Source organism: Festucalex cinctus, chromosome 16, assembly GCF_051991245.1.
Source record: "Festucalex cinctus isolate MCC-2025b chromosome 16, RoL_Fcin_1.0, whole genome shotgun sequence".
NCBI classification, from domain to species: Eukaryota; Metazoa; Chordata; class Actinopteri; order Syngnathiformes; family Syngnathidae; genus Festucalex; species Festucalex cinctus.
The window spans coordinates 22,929,302-22,946,835 of NC_135426.1; the positions used below are offsets into that span (position 1 = coordinate 22,929,302).

Consider the following 17,534-nt stretch of genomic DNA (forward strand, 5'->3'; position numbering starts at 1 on the left):
CACTACATCAGTTCTTTTTCTTTTTACTTTTGAATTAAAGAACATTTTTAAGCACCTGTACAGCTGAGTTGTAGTCAACATTTGCATTTAATGTGATAATTTTTTCCCCCCTATATTTAAAAGCAGTTTTAATGTTCAAATTGTGCATAATGTTACAGTGGCTTGCAATAATTTAAATTGCAGTTCGAACATTTCCTATTAATGAATCTACACTTAACCGAGATCCATTGCCTGAGTAGCTTGGATGAGACAAACCCTAACAAGAGCTTTGAATTATGCAGAGGGCACTAAATATACTGCTTGAAATCAGAGGGACACGCGTACAATCTTCAAAAGAAAACCGACTGGAATGATTACTTTTGTGAAGACGTTTAAAATTAGACAGAAAAGGCAACTGTTGGAGTTATTTTTAGGAGACAAGTGAACTTTGTTGTTAAAAATGTGCTCTCTTCAAAACAGCACTGACGCACTGTTTTAAATTAAGTGCTCTATATTTGGACTCAAAGTATAAGTTATGTTAAGATATTACATAAGAACAAAGCGTGATGTCATTCAGTCTACAACAACAAACGAGATGATACAATCATGACTCCTGCACATTAATATGACGATTCCTATTCAGAGCATAAATAGCACTTCGCTGTCTTCTAATTGGTGTCAATTGCTGTTGCGCATGCGCACCTGCTCGCTGTCGTTAAGCTCGCCCTCGCCGAAGGTGCGCGCGCAGCAGCAACTGGTGCCTGCAGTCTGTGCTCTGGATCTTCGTTTGGAGTGTTTGTTTGTCGCCCCCCAAAAAATGGACACAAGACGGAGAGTGTTGACCATTTCTGCCCGTGTGGATGCTGCCGACTCGTCTGCTGGTAGGACTGTTGCTGTCCTGTCCTGTCCTGTCCAGTGTGTCGCGTTTTTGTGTCTCGTGTTGTTTTCTTGCGTCGCACCTCGTCAGGTATAGCGACAGACAGCAATTCAATTTTGCCCAAAAATGTTGTCAGTGATGTCAATGAGTATTAGCAAAATTCCGCGTTCTCTCACGACCTCCAATCAATTCGGCATGTAGAAAATACTTATAAAAATATATTAGAAAGTGACTTGTTTTCAAAATTATTATAACTTTCTGTTTTTGTTGGTGTGTTTGAAATGTCGTTCACGTGTTTGTCGAGCTGCTGCAACTTTTGTCTTCTTTCGTGAAATTCTGGCTTGATTTTTTTTTCCCCCCTCTTCACTTTTTCTAAGTTTATTTAAGCCTGGAGGAGGAGAGACTCTCCATGTTCTGCTCACTTATATTTTTATTCTGCTATTATAATAATAATAATTGAAAACAACCAGACATTTCTGATCATTTCCACAATGCAAGAGAAGACGCGTCCTTTACACGGTAAAACCAGCTTATTGACCAGGCAGATTTTTTTTATAGTAGTCAAATGACATTTCATCACATGATAATTGAAAATTAATCAAATCCAAATAATCCTCACAAATTAAATGACACAAAGCTCTAAATTAGCGAAAAGCTTCTTTTCACCGAGTAGCCTAATAAGGCCGCCATTTTTTTTATTTTTTTTATTTATTTTTTAACTTCAGACGTAAACTTGGAATTGGAAAATTCCAACTGGTGGAACTTCCTTCATTTTTGTGTTGTTGTGCTCACGTTTTAATTGTAATTTGGCCTCAGGCGGGATAAGGATGACATGATGGACGCTTTTCGTCTCTTGGGCAGATTTTTGTTTGTTTGTTTGTTTGTTTGTTGCCTCCGGGGGGCGTGGCGGGCCCATCTGCCGTGGGACTCGGGCCAGGAGATGGCGGCTGCCTGGTCGGGGAGGAAGGAGGAGGTTGTGGGTGCACACAATGAGCGGAAAGATGGTACAAGATGATGGAAAATGGGAGGTTGTTGCCATGGCGATGGCAGAACTTAGGTTGCATTCGAGGATGGGCGGAAGTCGGACTTTTTATGAGTTCAAACCAGGAAGTCTGAACTGTATGGAATTATTATTAAATAAGATTAAAAAAAACAAGAAATGAAGCAAAATTGGGAGAAGGCAAGTTTGCTGGAGGTCAAAATGAGTTTTGAGGACGAAGGAAAAAAATAAAAAATTTACTATCCGCCATTTTGGTTGTTTACTTTCGCCTCGAACGCTTTCAGATCGGACCTGGGAAAAACCAGGTAGATGTATCCGACTTCCGACCTTCCTCGAATGCAGCATTAATTCATTTTAGGAGAGCCAATGTAGCTTCATTTCCACAGCATTCCAAGTGATAAAATTGTATCAATTCAAGACTTACAAAGTAACAAACTACAAAACATATTGAATTATATCCGTGGTTTAAAGTGTGGTACGTGGGGCTACAAATAAATGCTACAAATATATAAACAAATTTATTTGTTATATGGCAGTAGGGTTATTATAGTTTGGGAATTTTTCATTTTAGTTTGTATTTTGTTTTGAGTTTTGTTCTTTAAAATTTAGTTAGTTTTAATTAGTTTTCCGGGTGGTTCTGTTAGTTGTTTTTTTTTTTTAATTAGTTTTAGTTCTTTAATAAATGCTTAGTTTAGTTAGTTTCAGTATTAGTTTTAGTTTTTTTTTTTTTTTTTTTTTTTTGTGTGTATTCCTTGTTCGCAATATTTAAAAAACACGAAGGGTGTGACGTCATTATTCCGGTTTATATCAAAATATATCTACTAAAAATCACATTTCAAATCATCCCCAAAGGCTCATGCATTCAATTAATTAATTAATTAAAGACTAAAACGAAGGACATTTTTGCTATAATTATAGTTACTTTTATTTTAGGTAGTTTTGTAAACAGTGTTCAGTGATTTATTTTTTTATTTTTTATTTTTTTGGTGGCACTTGGTGTAAAAAAAAAAAAAAGTTTGAGGACAAATAACTTGAAATGTACAAAACCAAGTATTACGACACATTACATGCATGATTTTTTATGAATGAGGATATGATGTCGTAACAACTCGAGTGCACTCCGGTTTGTTTTCTTCAACGCTGCATTGCGACGGCTTTACTCCACAGGGCCACTTGGCTAATTTTGGCCACCCGGTCGGCGGACAAGGTCAGCGTGTGTGCGCGCGCGCGCGAGATCCTCTACCCTCCTCGTGGGCATCTTTGCGAGTTGACCCGCCAACACTGATTTGAGAGAGGCAAACTTGCACTCGCAGTTGAAGTTGCGGCTTCATTTCTCTGGTCCTTTCTTGGTCTCCAAGGCCGGATTTCCCGGTTCAGCTCGCCGGGAGCAATTACGCCGTCTCCCTGTCAGCTTGCCGTCTCTCGCTGCACTCTAATTAACCGAGAAGGTGATGATGCGTTCATGGTCGTAAACGCCGTCGATGTGTGCGCGGTCCTCATTACGCTAAAAGCTTCTTCTTTGAAAGGTAATAGGCGCCAAGTTGTATGTAGCGCTAATCCCCTCCCTCCTTCCTGTGGCGTTTTACTCTCACACTCTCTCGCTCTCTCGAAAGCCTCGCTCTCATTTTTCTCATCCTCACCCAGCATCTCCTTCCACACTCTCATTTCTTGGCTCAGAAAAAGGAAAGCGCCCGCAGCCTGCAACAAGGTACGCCGGGCGATCCATCGAGCTGCCACCTAAACGTCTTTGTCGTACTTGACATATCGACAGGTCGGGGGTCACTCGAATGGGAGCGGACGTCGTCCGTGACGCCGCCGAGCCCCGCGCCATGCGTACGCCGTCCGAAGATTGCCGCGAGGTCGCGCCGGCCTTCCGCAAATCCGGGAAAGTTGTGCTCGGCTGCTGCCTGGTTCGACGCATCCTCACCTGGGCCTCCCCGAAAGTTAAAGGTAGCTCGCTTTTATATGACGTGACCGAATGTGAGGTGGCGGCGTTTTATTTGTTTTGACCGCACTGTAGCATCTGTGACGTTGATTGATTGTGCGTGTGGCCTGTAAAGTCACGTGGGAGTGTTTGCATGTAGCGTAGAAATATAATCACCGTAAAATCCTGATGCATAGAGAATTATCAGTGATATATATACTGTAAGTATGATTTAAAAAAACATCTGCAAATATGGATGATTGTATACATTTGTGTTCAGGACACAGGGTGAACATCAATCCATTTTTTTTCATTTTTGTGGTTGGGCCCGAGTGGAACGGGACCTAGATGTGATTTTAGTGGCGATGGGGAATGTCAAGTCCCACTGCTCAAGTATCGATCACACGTCTGGTTCAGTGAGTGTCGGTTGAGAAGCCTCTTGTTTGGTGGGGAAGAAGAAGTTTTTGTTGTTGTTGTTGTTGTTTTGTTTTTTTCACATCTGACTACACATCTTGGTAGCATGTAACGATATCGGCAATATCGCGATATTAAAACTGCCACAATATATCGTCGTCGTCATGGCACGATATTAAAAGCAGCGCATCTTTCAAAAAAAGTCAGGTTGCTTTCCATTTGTGCACTTCTAGCACTCTCTGGTGGCTAGTTTTTTAGTGCAGCTTAATTTTCACAAGGCATGTTTTGGCCCTTCTATGTTTCAAATCCACGCAAATGGTCAAATGAAGCGGAACGTAATATGCTTGTGAAGCGAGTCAATATGTGGAGGAAGTAAATGTGAGCTAGCATAACATGTAAGCCCCTCAATATTAAGTATACTATTATTATTATTATTATTATTGTGATTATTTTTTAGTATGAGCTATTTTTTATTTATTTTTTTCACAATATTGCAACCTTTTTTGGTATCACCAACCTCCCCACAATATCGTGATAATTATCGTATCGGGACCTTCATATCGTGATATCATATCGTGATTGGATATCGTTACATCCCATATTATTAATACTAATTTTTGAGTTGTTTAAATTTATGCATTTTTTTTTTCATTTTAATTTAATACATTTTGTTTCATCCAAAAGGAACTTGCATAATTAGTGTTTCAAAGAATTTTATTTGTCTTATTTTTTTTTTAATAAATTTTTTGTTTACGTTTAAACATTTTCTTGTTTTGTACCAAAAAATAAATGATCATCCTACTGCACAGTGCACATGCTGCACTCCAACTTCAAGTTTTTGCCAACATAAATAAATAAATATTATTATAAATATATTCTTATAAATTCTTTACAACTTTACATAATTATAATATTTCTATTTTTTTTTTTACAGATTTTCTTGTTTTGTACCAAAAATAAATAATTCTTTGAATAATTGTGATTTCAATTATAGCCAAATTAATCATGATTTTTTTATTTTTTTTTTCCTTTCAATAATCGAGCAGCTCCTGATGAAACGAGAGCGCTTTCTTGCTTATTTCGCATCATATGACACTTCGGCTTCTGATTGGATCTTTTAATAGCTTAACAGCTTTTGCGTTTTTTTTTGGCTCTATTGCACTTGGCTTGTGCTTTTTTTTTTGGCATGTTGTGTTAAAAGCATCCTTGGACGGAGTGCTCGGTTGTACCTGCAGGCGACAACAACAACAGCAGCAGCAGCTGTTCTGGTCACGCATTGTAAAGGATGTAATATGCAAATTCACCCTTGTTTACAAATGTTTAAAAATAGAACTCGTGTTGTATTGATTTGTCAAGGAGCAACGTTTTGAGCAATGTAGCAATATGACAAAATTGGCCATAATTGACGTTAAAAAAAAAATGCTGAATCAGGTTGGCCACTTCACTAAAAACTCCCTTTGTAGTGTTTAGGAAATATGGAATCAGTGAATGACTGCCTATCGTTCGACATTCCTCACTCCCTAAGCACTATGACGTCATTGATAGAGTTCCTTTCTTCTTGCGTGTTTGTGAGTGACATTGATGTCCCTTAATTCTTATAGCAAGATTGTTCAAACCAAAGTATACAGAAGAGGAGAGAGCAAAATAACATTCGTGTATTGTACAAAAAACAACAACATCGATTTACAACGTGAGGATTATGGGTGCACTTTCTGCATCCAGCCTGCAGAGGGCAGCAAAATACAGGAGAAAAAAAAAAGGAGGATTTTCCTCGTTGAGGCGTCTGTGAGGTCATGAACACTAAACGGTGATTGAAATGCTGGCTAATGGTATCGATAATCAATTTTTTTTTTTTCGTTTCTTACACTTTTTGGGTCGTTAAACATGCAAATTGACCCGGAAGTTTCAGCATCAGTAGTCCAAAGTTTGACGTTCCATGTCATGAGACACCTTGGAAATAATTTTGAAGAAACGTTCCTGCCATGTAAATGCAAAATTCATTTTGTGGGGCCCAGTTGGTCAAGAGCAATGCTTCTCAATTATTTTCTGTCATGCCCCCCCCACCCCAGTAAGAATAAAACATCTCGTGCCCCCAATGCGACTAAAAATAGTATCAATTGACTATAAAATTGTTATAAGCACACCTGTGCATAACACTGTATCCGTATCAACGTTTAAGAGAATTAAATAAAAAAAAAGAAATATGGACCAACTTACAACAAACAATAGCTTTATTAACTGTAACAGAAAAGATTTCAAGTGCATCTGAAATTCAAAAATAAAATGAAATCCTTAATTAAACTATAAACATTTTTTTTTTTGACTGACCATGTCAAACCATATGATACGGAAAAATAAAATGACATCAAATCGATAAATAATAATGCATTCAAACTGATCACCAACATAAACTCAGGAGCACAATATTAAAAAAAAAACAAAAAAAAACCTTTAACCTGCAAAACAAAAATATAAAATAATTTGTGCTTATTTTATTCTTTATTTTTTGCTGTGTGCAACACCACCGAGCAAATGCTCCCTGCGCACACTCTGCCAATAATGAGAGCGCCACTGCCCCCTACTGTAGTGGAGGTGCAATTGCACTTTATTCTAGGACAGTAAAAAAATAAAAAAAAATAAAAAGAATGTTCCCTGAGATCAAACGCGCCCCCCTTGATGGAGCCTCGTGCCCCCCTGGTAGGGGGGGGGGGGGGCCCCCACTATTTGGGAAACACTGGTCAAGAGTGAGCTAAAAATGAGGCAATAATTGATGAGCGGCCTCTGCGGAGAAGGCCCCCATAAGGGGTGCGATGGAGGGCTTCTGGTGGGCTACGGCGCTGCGCTGTTGTCATTTACGTGATTCATGTGTTGGGGAAACAGTCGGTGAGGGATGATGGGAAAATGATGATCCCACTCCTCCGCATTAATCTTGTTCCGGAGACAAAAAAGGAAGAGGAGACGCTGCACTAAAACTTTGATGATGATGATGAAGATGAGGAAGATGATCACAGTGTTCACGTCTATACTGTGCATGATGTTGCAATAGCTCACCTCTTCCTTTTATGTATGCTAGTAAACAAGTTGCATCAATTTTGTAGCTAAATTTGATCTTAAGTGTAAAAATCTGTTCTGAAATTTGCCATTTTTCTTTCATATTTCCTCACATGAATACATTCAAGAGGAGCACTTTCCATCCGGCCCTTTCTTAAACAAGGAATTAGCCGCTAACAGCCAGGGCGGATTAGTCCCGCTTGGGCCGTTTGCAAAGTAGCCTGTTGAAAGACAATAGCGCTCGCTCGCTCGCCCGCCGGTTAGTCGAGCCTTTGCCAGCGTAACCGAGCCGGCGCCGTTCGCGTCCTCCTCACTACATTATTAAAGGTGAATTTGTCAACACGCGCATTCGTCCATTGAGACGCGCTTCAACCCGTTTGATTCTGTCCGGCTATTTGACAAGTAGATAACGTCTGATTCCGGCGGGCCGTGTGTGCGTTTCGGACTTCCGATTACCGCCGATTCATTATTGTTGGGATGGAGACGGATGTCTGTAATGGTGAGCGGCCTCATGAGCATATTTTGGTCATAAAACAACAGATGTCCGCAGCCTGCTACATCACTTTTGATCAAGAGTGAGCTCGCTTGATGTGCAGAAGGCCTTCAAGCAGTTTCAGACAAAAAACGGCTCAACTTCGAGTTGAGAGGAGGACTGTGCAATTCATGGAAATTCAATTACAATCTCAATTTGAATCCACGATTACAAAATTGCCATCATCGTAAAAAAAAAAGATTGAAATTATTTAAATGTTACAACAGTGCACCAATGCATGATATATATATATATATATATATATATATATATATATATTTTTTTTTAATTTTAAAACAAATTTTCTAAATTTTTGTTTGGTCCAAAAGGAACTTTCATAATTAGTGTTTCAAAGAATTTAATTTGAAACTTAAAAAAAAAAAAAAAAAAAAAAAAAAAAAAAAAAAAACTTTTTGGAAAAAAAAAATTAATTGAAATTATTTGAATGTTACAACAGTGTACATACATCAAGTAAACAATATATTTGTATCTTTTTTAAACTAATTTTATAAATTTTGTTTGGTCCGAAAGTAGCTTTCAAATTAGTGTTTCAAAGAATTTAATTTGAAACTTTAAAAAAAATTAAAAAAAATAAATGAAAAAAATATTTATTTTTTTTGCTTAAACATTTTCTTGTTTTGTGCCCAAAAATCTAAAATCATTTGATCGTAGTTTCAATTACCGAAATAATCCTGATTACTATTTTTTATTTTATTTTTTTAAATAATCGGGCAGCCCTAGTTGAGAGCTGATTGTTTGTTTGTCGACGCAATTGAACGTTTTTCCCACTATTGAGCAACGCTTCCCATCCAAGTCAGCTTCCCGCGTCATTGTGAAGTTTGTTCCTGCTGCCGCACTGCCGCTCCCGTCGGCGCATCCGTTGGCAACCCGCAAGGTCCTTGACACGTCTCGGACAAAGCGGGGGTCATCGTCGCACCTGCACACGTTCTGCTTTGCTAATGGCGCCGCTCCCAATCGTCTCCCTCGGGGGGCGCCGTCGCTTCCCCTCTTCTGAGTCGACTCGGCGTCCGAGGACGCTTCGCTTTGCCGGAATTGGGTCAACAAGGCACGTCGGAAGGGCGGAAATGAGGTCACGGAAGAAGAGCTTTTCAGCTTGGCGTATAAACGCGTCGTTATGACTGTTGTCTTCACATGTCTGGTCCTCGAGTGACTTTTGTAAACAAAGCTTCGCTCGCACTTTCCGAGGAAACCACTCGGCTTGGATCTGGAGCTTCGCGGGAAACGACACCCACGTGACGCATTTCCTCATCCTTGGTGAACTGTTTACTGGCACTCTCGGTGACGACAGCCGTCATCTTCGTGTGTGTCAACGGCGGGTTTCGATTGCCGTGTTGGTGATAACGTCACGGCCGTCCTGCTTTTTATTTGCTCGAAACGTTATTCTTTGCTTAGCCTTCCGAGCGTGTCGACTACAGATAGACCGGTATGGTTTTTTTCGGGGCCGATACGATACCGATTATTAGTAGTTCATTTTCACTAAAAAAAAAAAAAAAAAAAGGGCAAATATTAGCATCAAAATCTGGAAAAAATACAAACTCCAGCTCTTAATTTTTGAAAAATTTTAAAGCATATGTTTATTGACAAGTTTTAGGGTTAGTAAAATATTGGGATTTTTTATTATTATTATTATTATTATTATTATTTTAATCTTAGTGAATAGACTGTGTGTTTTGTTTTTTTTTGTTTTTGTTTTTTGTTTTTTTTTAAATCCAACAAGTTCCAGGCTCTCCCAGGGGCAGGAACATGTTTTCAAAAGTTTATTTTTCTACATGAAATAAAGTATTCCAAAGTTTCAAAATATATGATGCATACATTTTTACATATCTCAGTTTTAATTTCAAACAAAAACAGAAGATGCAGAGAGTTTCCGGGGTTGGCAAAAATGAAAATGAAAACTTACATATTTTTTTTTAATTTACATTTAAATTAGTTCCCTGAAGTTAACTTTATTATTATTATTATTATTATTATTATTATCTTAGTTAATGGACTGTGTTTTTTTTTTTAATTATTATTATTATTATTTTTATTTTTAAATTAAATTAGTTCCCTGAAGTTAACACTTTTTTTTTTCTTTTTATTTATCTTAGTTAATAGACTTTTTTTTTTTTTCCCGTTTTTATTTTAATTTTTTTTAAATCTAACAAGTTCTGGGCTCTCCCAGGGGCAGGAACATGTTTTCAAAAGTTAAATAAAAACAAATGGTTTTCTACATGAAATAAAGTACTCAAAAATTTCAAAATATCGGATGCATACATTTTTACATATCTCAGTTTTCATTTCAAACAAAAACAGAAGGTGCAGAGAGTTCCCAGGGTCGGCAAAAATGAAAATGAAAACTTACATTTTTTTTTGTGTAATTTACATTTAAATTAGTTCCCTAAGTTAACACTTTTTTTTTTTTTTTTTTAATGGATCTATTATCGGTCATATGATTCTTCGAAATGGCCGATGCCGATATTTGTCAAAATGCGGAATATCGGTGCCGATAATCGGTCTATCCCTAATGTCGACGCAGGCTCGTCCCCCTTTTATTGGCGCCATTAGACGCTTGGCTCGCACCGGGAGCCGAGCGCGGCGCCTTGGCTGCCTCACAAACAAAGAAGAAGAAAGCGGCGATTATTTACCGCGAGCGGCACGGCATCACCGAGGGAAATATTGACGTCTCCCGAGGACGGCGGAGTTGGCCGGCGTTTCGGGATGCGCTCATCGGTATGCGCACGTGAGCGCGAGGCCGACACGTCAAGATCAATGACCCACAAAAGCTCTTTTGCATCAATTCCCAGCAGGTAGACAAATACATGAAAGACATCCTTCGCGGAAAGACCGTTTTAAACCTGTTTTCAGGGCCAAATCACAGTTCTAATGAAGCTTAGGGGCTTGATGAAACCACATAAATAATAATCACTTCGGGTGTGTAACACCAAAAATAAGAGGCACCGTGTTTGTTTACGGATTCGACGCGCGGATCGAGCAAGAGGCAGTTAAACGTCTGGTCCCTGATCTGATGAATTTTGTGTCGTGTGTTGATCATTTTTCATGGCCTGTTTTGAAAAGTTGTACATCCCAGCTACATGATATATTTAACTCATTGGCTCCCAATAACGTGTAAATATGTATTTTTTTTAATGTAAGTGTCCCAAAGACGTATTTATACGTTTTTTTTTTATTTTTTATTTTTTTTTATGCTAGAGCATACTTGGTGTGAATTGCCTAGTACCTGATGATTCGATTCGTATCATGATTCATAGGTCATGATTCGATTCGATACCGATTAATCCCGATACGAATTTGTAAGTCGATTTGTTGCGATTTTTTTTTTTTTTTTTACTCAAATTTAGAAAATACTAACCAGTAAACTTGTACATATGTACTGTGAGATTTGTATGAAAATGTATTATTTATTGATCTGAAACTTGAGTCTTATAACTGTGAGCCACTCTATTTAACAGTTTGCAATCTGTTTCATATTTGAACAGCTTTGAAATAAAATATTAAGGCTTAATGTTCCATTAATTAATACATTTTTCCATGATTAAGGTGTGAACCCTAACCCTAAGTAAGACATTTTGTTGAATATTTTCCATCAAAAATGGACGTTTAAAAATCGATTCGGGCCGCCTATTGAATCAATTCGAGAATTGTGCGATGTAATATCGCGATATATTGCCGAATCGATTTTTTATTTATTTTTAACACCCCTAGTAAATACGTTAACTTGCACATACGTTTAAATGTATTTACTCCACATTGGCAGTTGCACGTGTCCGTATTATTATTATACTTCTATCACGATCTCACTTTAACTGTGTCAGTGAATTCACTATACGCCGTCCCACAACATGGTGCACCCCCCCACAGTGCAAAAGACAGCGATTCATCACGCGCTACGTTTCAGTGTGCCATTACGTTTAAAGAGCCGGCCGGCCCCCGCTTAAAGTAAATATGGCAGCGCTGACGCTCTCCAGGCCGTTTTTGGCCGGCGGTCAAAGTGGCGATGGCGCGTCGCAAGGCAGGGTAATGTTCACACCCCCCTCCCCCCCCCCCCCCGGCCCTCTTTGCACTTGAAGTGTTCATTACCGCCACCTTTCTCCCGTTTCACGCCACCTCTCGTTTCCACACGCGACCGCTTCAGGAGGTCACAACGGGGGTGCTGCGAGTGCTTGCAGCGCCCCGATGTGAGGCTTAAAGGGGTGCGCGAAAGACAATTCAGCCGAGTCAGCACGTTTTTATATTTTTAGATTTTTCAGCATCAGCAAATTTGTAAAGAAAAGGATGATATCCCGATTTAGTCGTGACCTTTTCTGAAGCGTGCCCCTTCCCGGTACGGCGAGAAAAGCGGGGTGCGCGTGCAGGTTAGCGCTCGGGATGGGTACCGGAGACGGTACTTTTGTGGTCAAATAAAACGGTGCCATGTTTTGACACTGAAGCACGTCGTTTTAAGTTGTGATTGTGCGGGAGTATGTGAGTTGACTATTTTCCATGGTGCACTTGAACGCAACATTATCCCATTTACTCCCAATAACGTGTAAATACGTTTTTTTTAATGTTCTAAGTGTCCCAAGGACGTATTTATACGTTTTTTTTGTTTTTTTATGTTAGAGCATACAGAAGGCTTTGATGCAGCCTCTCAACTGCAAAGAACGGTTGCAGAAATGGTAGATATTACACAAACGGCCAGCAGGTGGCAGCAGAGCAAAGGAGATCAACCAGGGCCATCTAGAAAAAAAGCTCAATTACTTTGAATTTTAAATAGATTTGTGAAAACTGATGAAACTTAGCTCTCTTCTAATGCTAATTGCTGCAAAACGGAAACAGATAGAAACATACTTTTTTTTTTCCTGATGAAAGAAGAGACTTTAATCTTTCTTTTGATAGGTTCCATGCTTTTATAGCAATTGAACACAATATTCTGTGGGCCTTGCAAAATCAGTCAAAATCCAGTAAAACAACCGGGAGCGAACGGGATTGCGAAATGTGAAAATGGTGGCGAGTGAATGAGTTAAAAGTAATTGTTAAATTGATTAGAAAAAAAATACTGTTACATAACGATGAACATTTATTACATCCAAATAAATAAAATTTGAAAAAAAATACAAAAGAAAAAGTAAAAAATAAATAAAACGAAAACAAGAGCACAAATGTACCGGTATCGATTCCCAGGTACCGAGTATCGGTTCGAATGTGAACGGTACCCAATCCCTAGTTAGCGCATACGAAACCGGACGATAGATACTCGTGCGAGAAGGCGTCTCGTATATTTTTCAGCCGAGCCCCCAGGGAGCGTTTGCGTTCACATCCGTATTTCTCCGTGTCGTCAGCAATTCATTACTCTCGTCGGGTATCGAGCCGCGGGCTCTTATCTTCGGCGACGCCCCGCATCGGCGAAGCCGCCCCGCCGCCAATCTTCACGAAAAAGCACCGAGTTGGCCCTTTATCACTTTTGCACAGAACCCAACTCTCTGCATTAGTTATGTGCACGTTACAGAAGGTCTTTCACAACTTGAACCGGCTATTTTCTCGCCGCATTTGCAATGTTTTGACTCTCACACAAGCATAACAGTCTCCATCGTATGGATTTAACCGCAACATATCCGCCGAGAAATGTTTTTTTTTCTCCTGTCACTGCTTCCACGGGACTTGGTTTAATACATGCAAGAAGTGCTAAATAGCTCAGCGGCGGATGAGAAAAGCTGAGTGGGCCTTCGTCAGCAAGGATGCTCGACCATCCGTCGTTGGGTATCGAGCGGCTATTGTTTGATGCCACTTTGCTTTATGAAAATTTGTGTTTTCCCTCTCCACAATCGGGCCCAAAGCCCGCCGCACCTGATTGCGCTATCTGAAGCGGGAATACTTGCTCGCTTTGGATGCCAAGGAAATGTGATCAAAAAATCACAGAATGTCCTGTTTGTTGATTTTTTTTATTTTTTTTTTATTTTATTTTTTTTTTAGTGCACCAGTCAGCCTCCATGTAATGGAAGTGCTAATATTTGCAGTGTGCATCACAGCTTTTTAATCAGCGCTTGATTGACACTCAGAGACGCCTGATACGAGCACCTCCCCGAATCTGCTCAATTAACGCCCCACGCTTCATTTTTTAATGGCTTATTGCGCCCGTGGTACAGACTTCCAAGCAGCCAATCTTACTATAAAAAAACCTTCTCTAATTCGCGAGAGTTAATACATTTACGGCTGAAGTCATCCCATCCCCAGCCTCAAGTGTTTCCGAGATGAACCCGCTTGGATTTTTGACATTTTGGAGAAATGTCACAAATGTTGCTTTAGTTTTAGACGTCGCATGCGGGGACGAAATGGTCCGAAAATTGAATATCAGGATTATAGTTAGTGTTGTTCAGATACCGGTATCGGTATTGGCAGAGGTGCCGATACTGCATTAAAACAGCGGTATCGGTATCGGTGAGTACTCACAAGTAACATGCCGATACCATTAATTCCAACCCTCATATAGGATTTTGGATGCAGCATCTTGTGTCTTGCTAGTGCAAGACATTTACTGATATGTGACATGCTCACTGCAAACCGATCTAAGATATCTTATTGGCCCTTGAACGCTCTGAACCAATGGCAGGACAGCTTTTTCATGTTAACGCATTCACTGGCAGCCATTTTCACATTTCGCAATCCCGTTCGCTCCCGGCTGTTTTACTGGATTTTGACTGTTTTGCAAGGCCCACAGAATATTGTGTTCTATTGCTATAAAGCATGGAACCTATCAAAAGAAAGATTAAAGTCTCTTCTTTCATCAGGAAAAAAAAGTATGTTTCTATCTGTTTCCGTTTTGCAGCAATTAGCATTAGAAGAGAGCTAAGTTTCATCAGTTCTCACAAATCTATTTAAATTTGTAAGTAATTGAGCTTTTTTTCATCATGGCCCTGGTTGATCTCCTTTGCTCTGCTGCTACCTGCTGGTCGTTTGTGTAATAACTACCATTTCTGCAACCGTTCTTTGCAGTTGAAAGGCTGCATCAAAGCCTTCTGTATGCTCTAGCATAAAAACAAAACAAAAAAAACGTTTAAATACGTCTTTGGGACACTTAGAACATAAAAAAAAACGTATTTAGATGTTATTGGGAGTAAATGAGTTAAGGGAAAAAAATGGTATCGGAACAACACTAATTATAGTGATGAAATTTGTTTTTGTTTGACCCCAAAATGCATCACAACAAACCGTGTCACTGATCTCTAATTGGTAACAAAAACGTAAACATGACAGACTGTTTGCTCTATGATCTCGCAACATAAATAAAAACGATCAGAAATTTGTAAACTCGTAGCCACCACTTTAAGAGTACGACTCAAACGTGTCAAACAGAAGACGTGTCGCTGAAGTCATCTGTCTAATATAATTAGCATATAATGCCCACTTTCTTCCTGCTAGCCGCTGGTGCTTATGCTAATAACATGCTGCGTCACACGATGCAAAGCGGAGGCAGCGACAGAGCCGATTAACAGGAGATGCTTGATACGGTATTTGTCAGGTTACCTGTTTGACATCTATTAAACTCGCGAGGAACTGACTGATACAATTCACTCCTGCACTCTCTGAAGATTCCTCTCCTCACCCTCTCTATTTTTTTTGGGTTTTCCACGCCCTTTCCACGCCCTCTATGTCTATGTGTTGTGCATGTTAGTGTGGAAGATTGCTGACGACGTGTGTGGTCAAGTTTGCAATCATTCCTCAACAGAAAACGGGCGACCTCAGCAGACTTGCTCGAACCATTCTGCTGCGTTAAGACGTTGTGGTTCTTCAGCTTTTTTGCCTCATCCGTGATATGAGGTGATGGTGGACTAAACTAAATGAAGCGCACCTACATGAGCAGGTGGAGCTTGTCAATGATTCACCTAGCAGGTCTCCGAACCAGAAGTCAGCTGCCTCCCTTGTCAAGTGACATATGGAGTGAGGCCTGTTTCAGTTTTTCTGCTTCCAAAATGGCGTCGCTAAAAGTGGAAAATACTCGTGAAGTGCGGATACCTGAAAGTACGTCCCACCCCTGATTTTTTTTCTTCGACACATAGACACTCTACCTCTCTATCAAGTGTGCCTTCCGTCTCTCCTCCTCCTCCTCCTGGTGGGGGCCAATCAGGCCCCACCTCCATAGCAACCGTCAGCGATGGTAAAACACCCACAGATGGTGCGGCGTGGAGTGAGAGACGCACACGCGACCGGATTGAGTGCGGCAGCGTGCGCTTGTGTCCGGGAGAAGACTTTTTCTTTTTTTTCTTTTTTTTTTTTGAACCGCTCTTCAGAAAGTCTGTCGCGGAGAAGGATCGAGAGCCTTTACGCTGGAGCCGCTCACGAACGAGCGCCGCGGCGCGCTGACGCAGCCGGACCAGCAAACGGGACCTTGTTTGAAGGAGAAACGACTCCGGCGGTGGCGGCGAAGATGAGCTGCAGGAAAAGGTGCAAGCGGGAGGTTTTCAAGTTCGCCCAGTACCTGTTCAGACTCGTCACCGGCTCGCTCAACACTGGTAAGACTCTTTTTGTGGCTCGCTTTCCATGAACGAACCGGATCTTTTGTCACTTGTGGCTGGCTTGTTCCCCGGATTCAAAATGACTACACGGGAATCAGCCGTGCATTTATTTTTTTGCTCTGGCTTTAATTGAGTGTGGCTGTCAAGACAGTTGCTTGTGCCCTGGCTGCATGAGCGAGATAGCGCTCATCCCCCGGAGACGTGCTGCATGATGCTAATGAACTTGAGGGCGCTTCCATGCGGGCAGCCACTCGAAATTGCTTTTCTATTCTTCGAGACCGCACGTTCCCGGGTGGCGAATGCATTGCGGCCCGCTTTTCTGTGGTCTCGCTCGCTGTGGCGGAGTCAAGACAGCTGAGGCTTTCGAATCCAAGCCAATAAAAGCAGATTAGCAGGAGATGCCGAGATTGGAGGAATCCATCAGTTTGCCCAATGGAGTTAGCCATTAGTTTCCATAGCGACCGGCGGGCCATTAAGTGTTTATTAAGACGACACTTGTATTGAGATAGCGATACGCCATATGCGCCAGTGTCTGATTGGGTGTACAATATATGATTAAAGTGACTAATGTCAGCAAATAAATTGAGTGAAAATGGGTTTAATAGATACCACCCCAACTTTAACACCCTAAATGTAACACCCAAACTTTAACACTCCGACTTTAACACACCCTAACTTCAACACTCCAATACTCCAACTTTAACACCCTGAATGTATCACCCCAACTTTAAAACCTCAACTTTAACACACTAACTTTAACACCCCAACTTTAACACCCTAAATGTAACACCCCAACCTTAACACCCTATATTTAACACACCCTAACTTTAACACCCTAACATCCCAACTTTTAACACCCCAACTCTAACACCCAAACTTTAATACCCTAACATCCCAACTTTTAACACCCCAACTTTAACACCCAAACTTTAACACCTTAAATGTAACACCCCAACTTTAACACCCTATATTTAACACACCCTAACTTTAACAACCTAACACTCCAACTTTATCACCCTAAATGTAACACCCCAACTTTAACACCCACATTTTAATACCCTAACTTTAACACCCCAACTTTATCACCCTAAATGTAACACCCCAACTTTAACACCCACATTTTAATACCCTAACTTTAAGACCCCAACTTTAACACCCTACATGTAACACCCCAATTTTAACACCCTATATTTAACACACCCTAAATTTAGCACCCCAACACCCCAACTTTATCACCCTAAATG

At 40.3% G+C, this 17,534-nt stretch overlaps 1 protein-coding gene across 2 annotated transcripts in view; it reads left to right on the forward strand.

The window, feature by feature from the left end:
- Positions 1-666: 666 nt before the first annotated feature.
- Positions 667-17,534, forward strand: part of kcnip4a (potassium voltage-gated channel interacting protein 4a) — a 54,827-nt gene continuing 37,959 nt past the window's right edge. For both annotated transcript variants that reach the window (XM_077499116.1, XM_077499117.1), the window contains exons 1-2: positions 667-860; positions 16,066-16,287. In XM_077499116.1, coding sequence (XP_077355242.1) covers positions 674-860; positions 16,066-16,287 — 409 coding nt within the window. In that variant the 5' untranslated portion in view covers positions 667-673. The remainder of the gene's footprint in view (positions 861-16,065; positions 16,288-17,534) is intronic.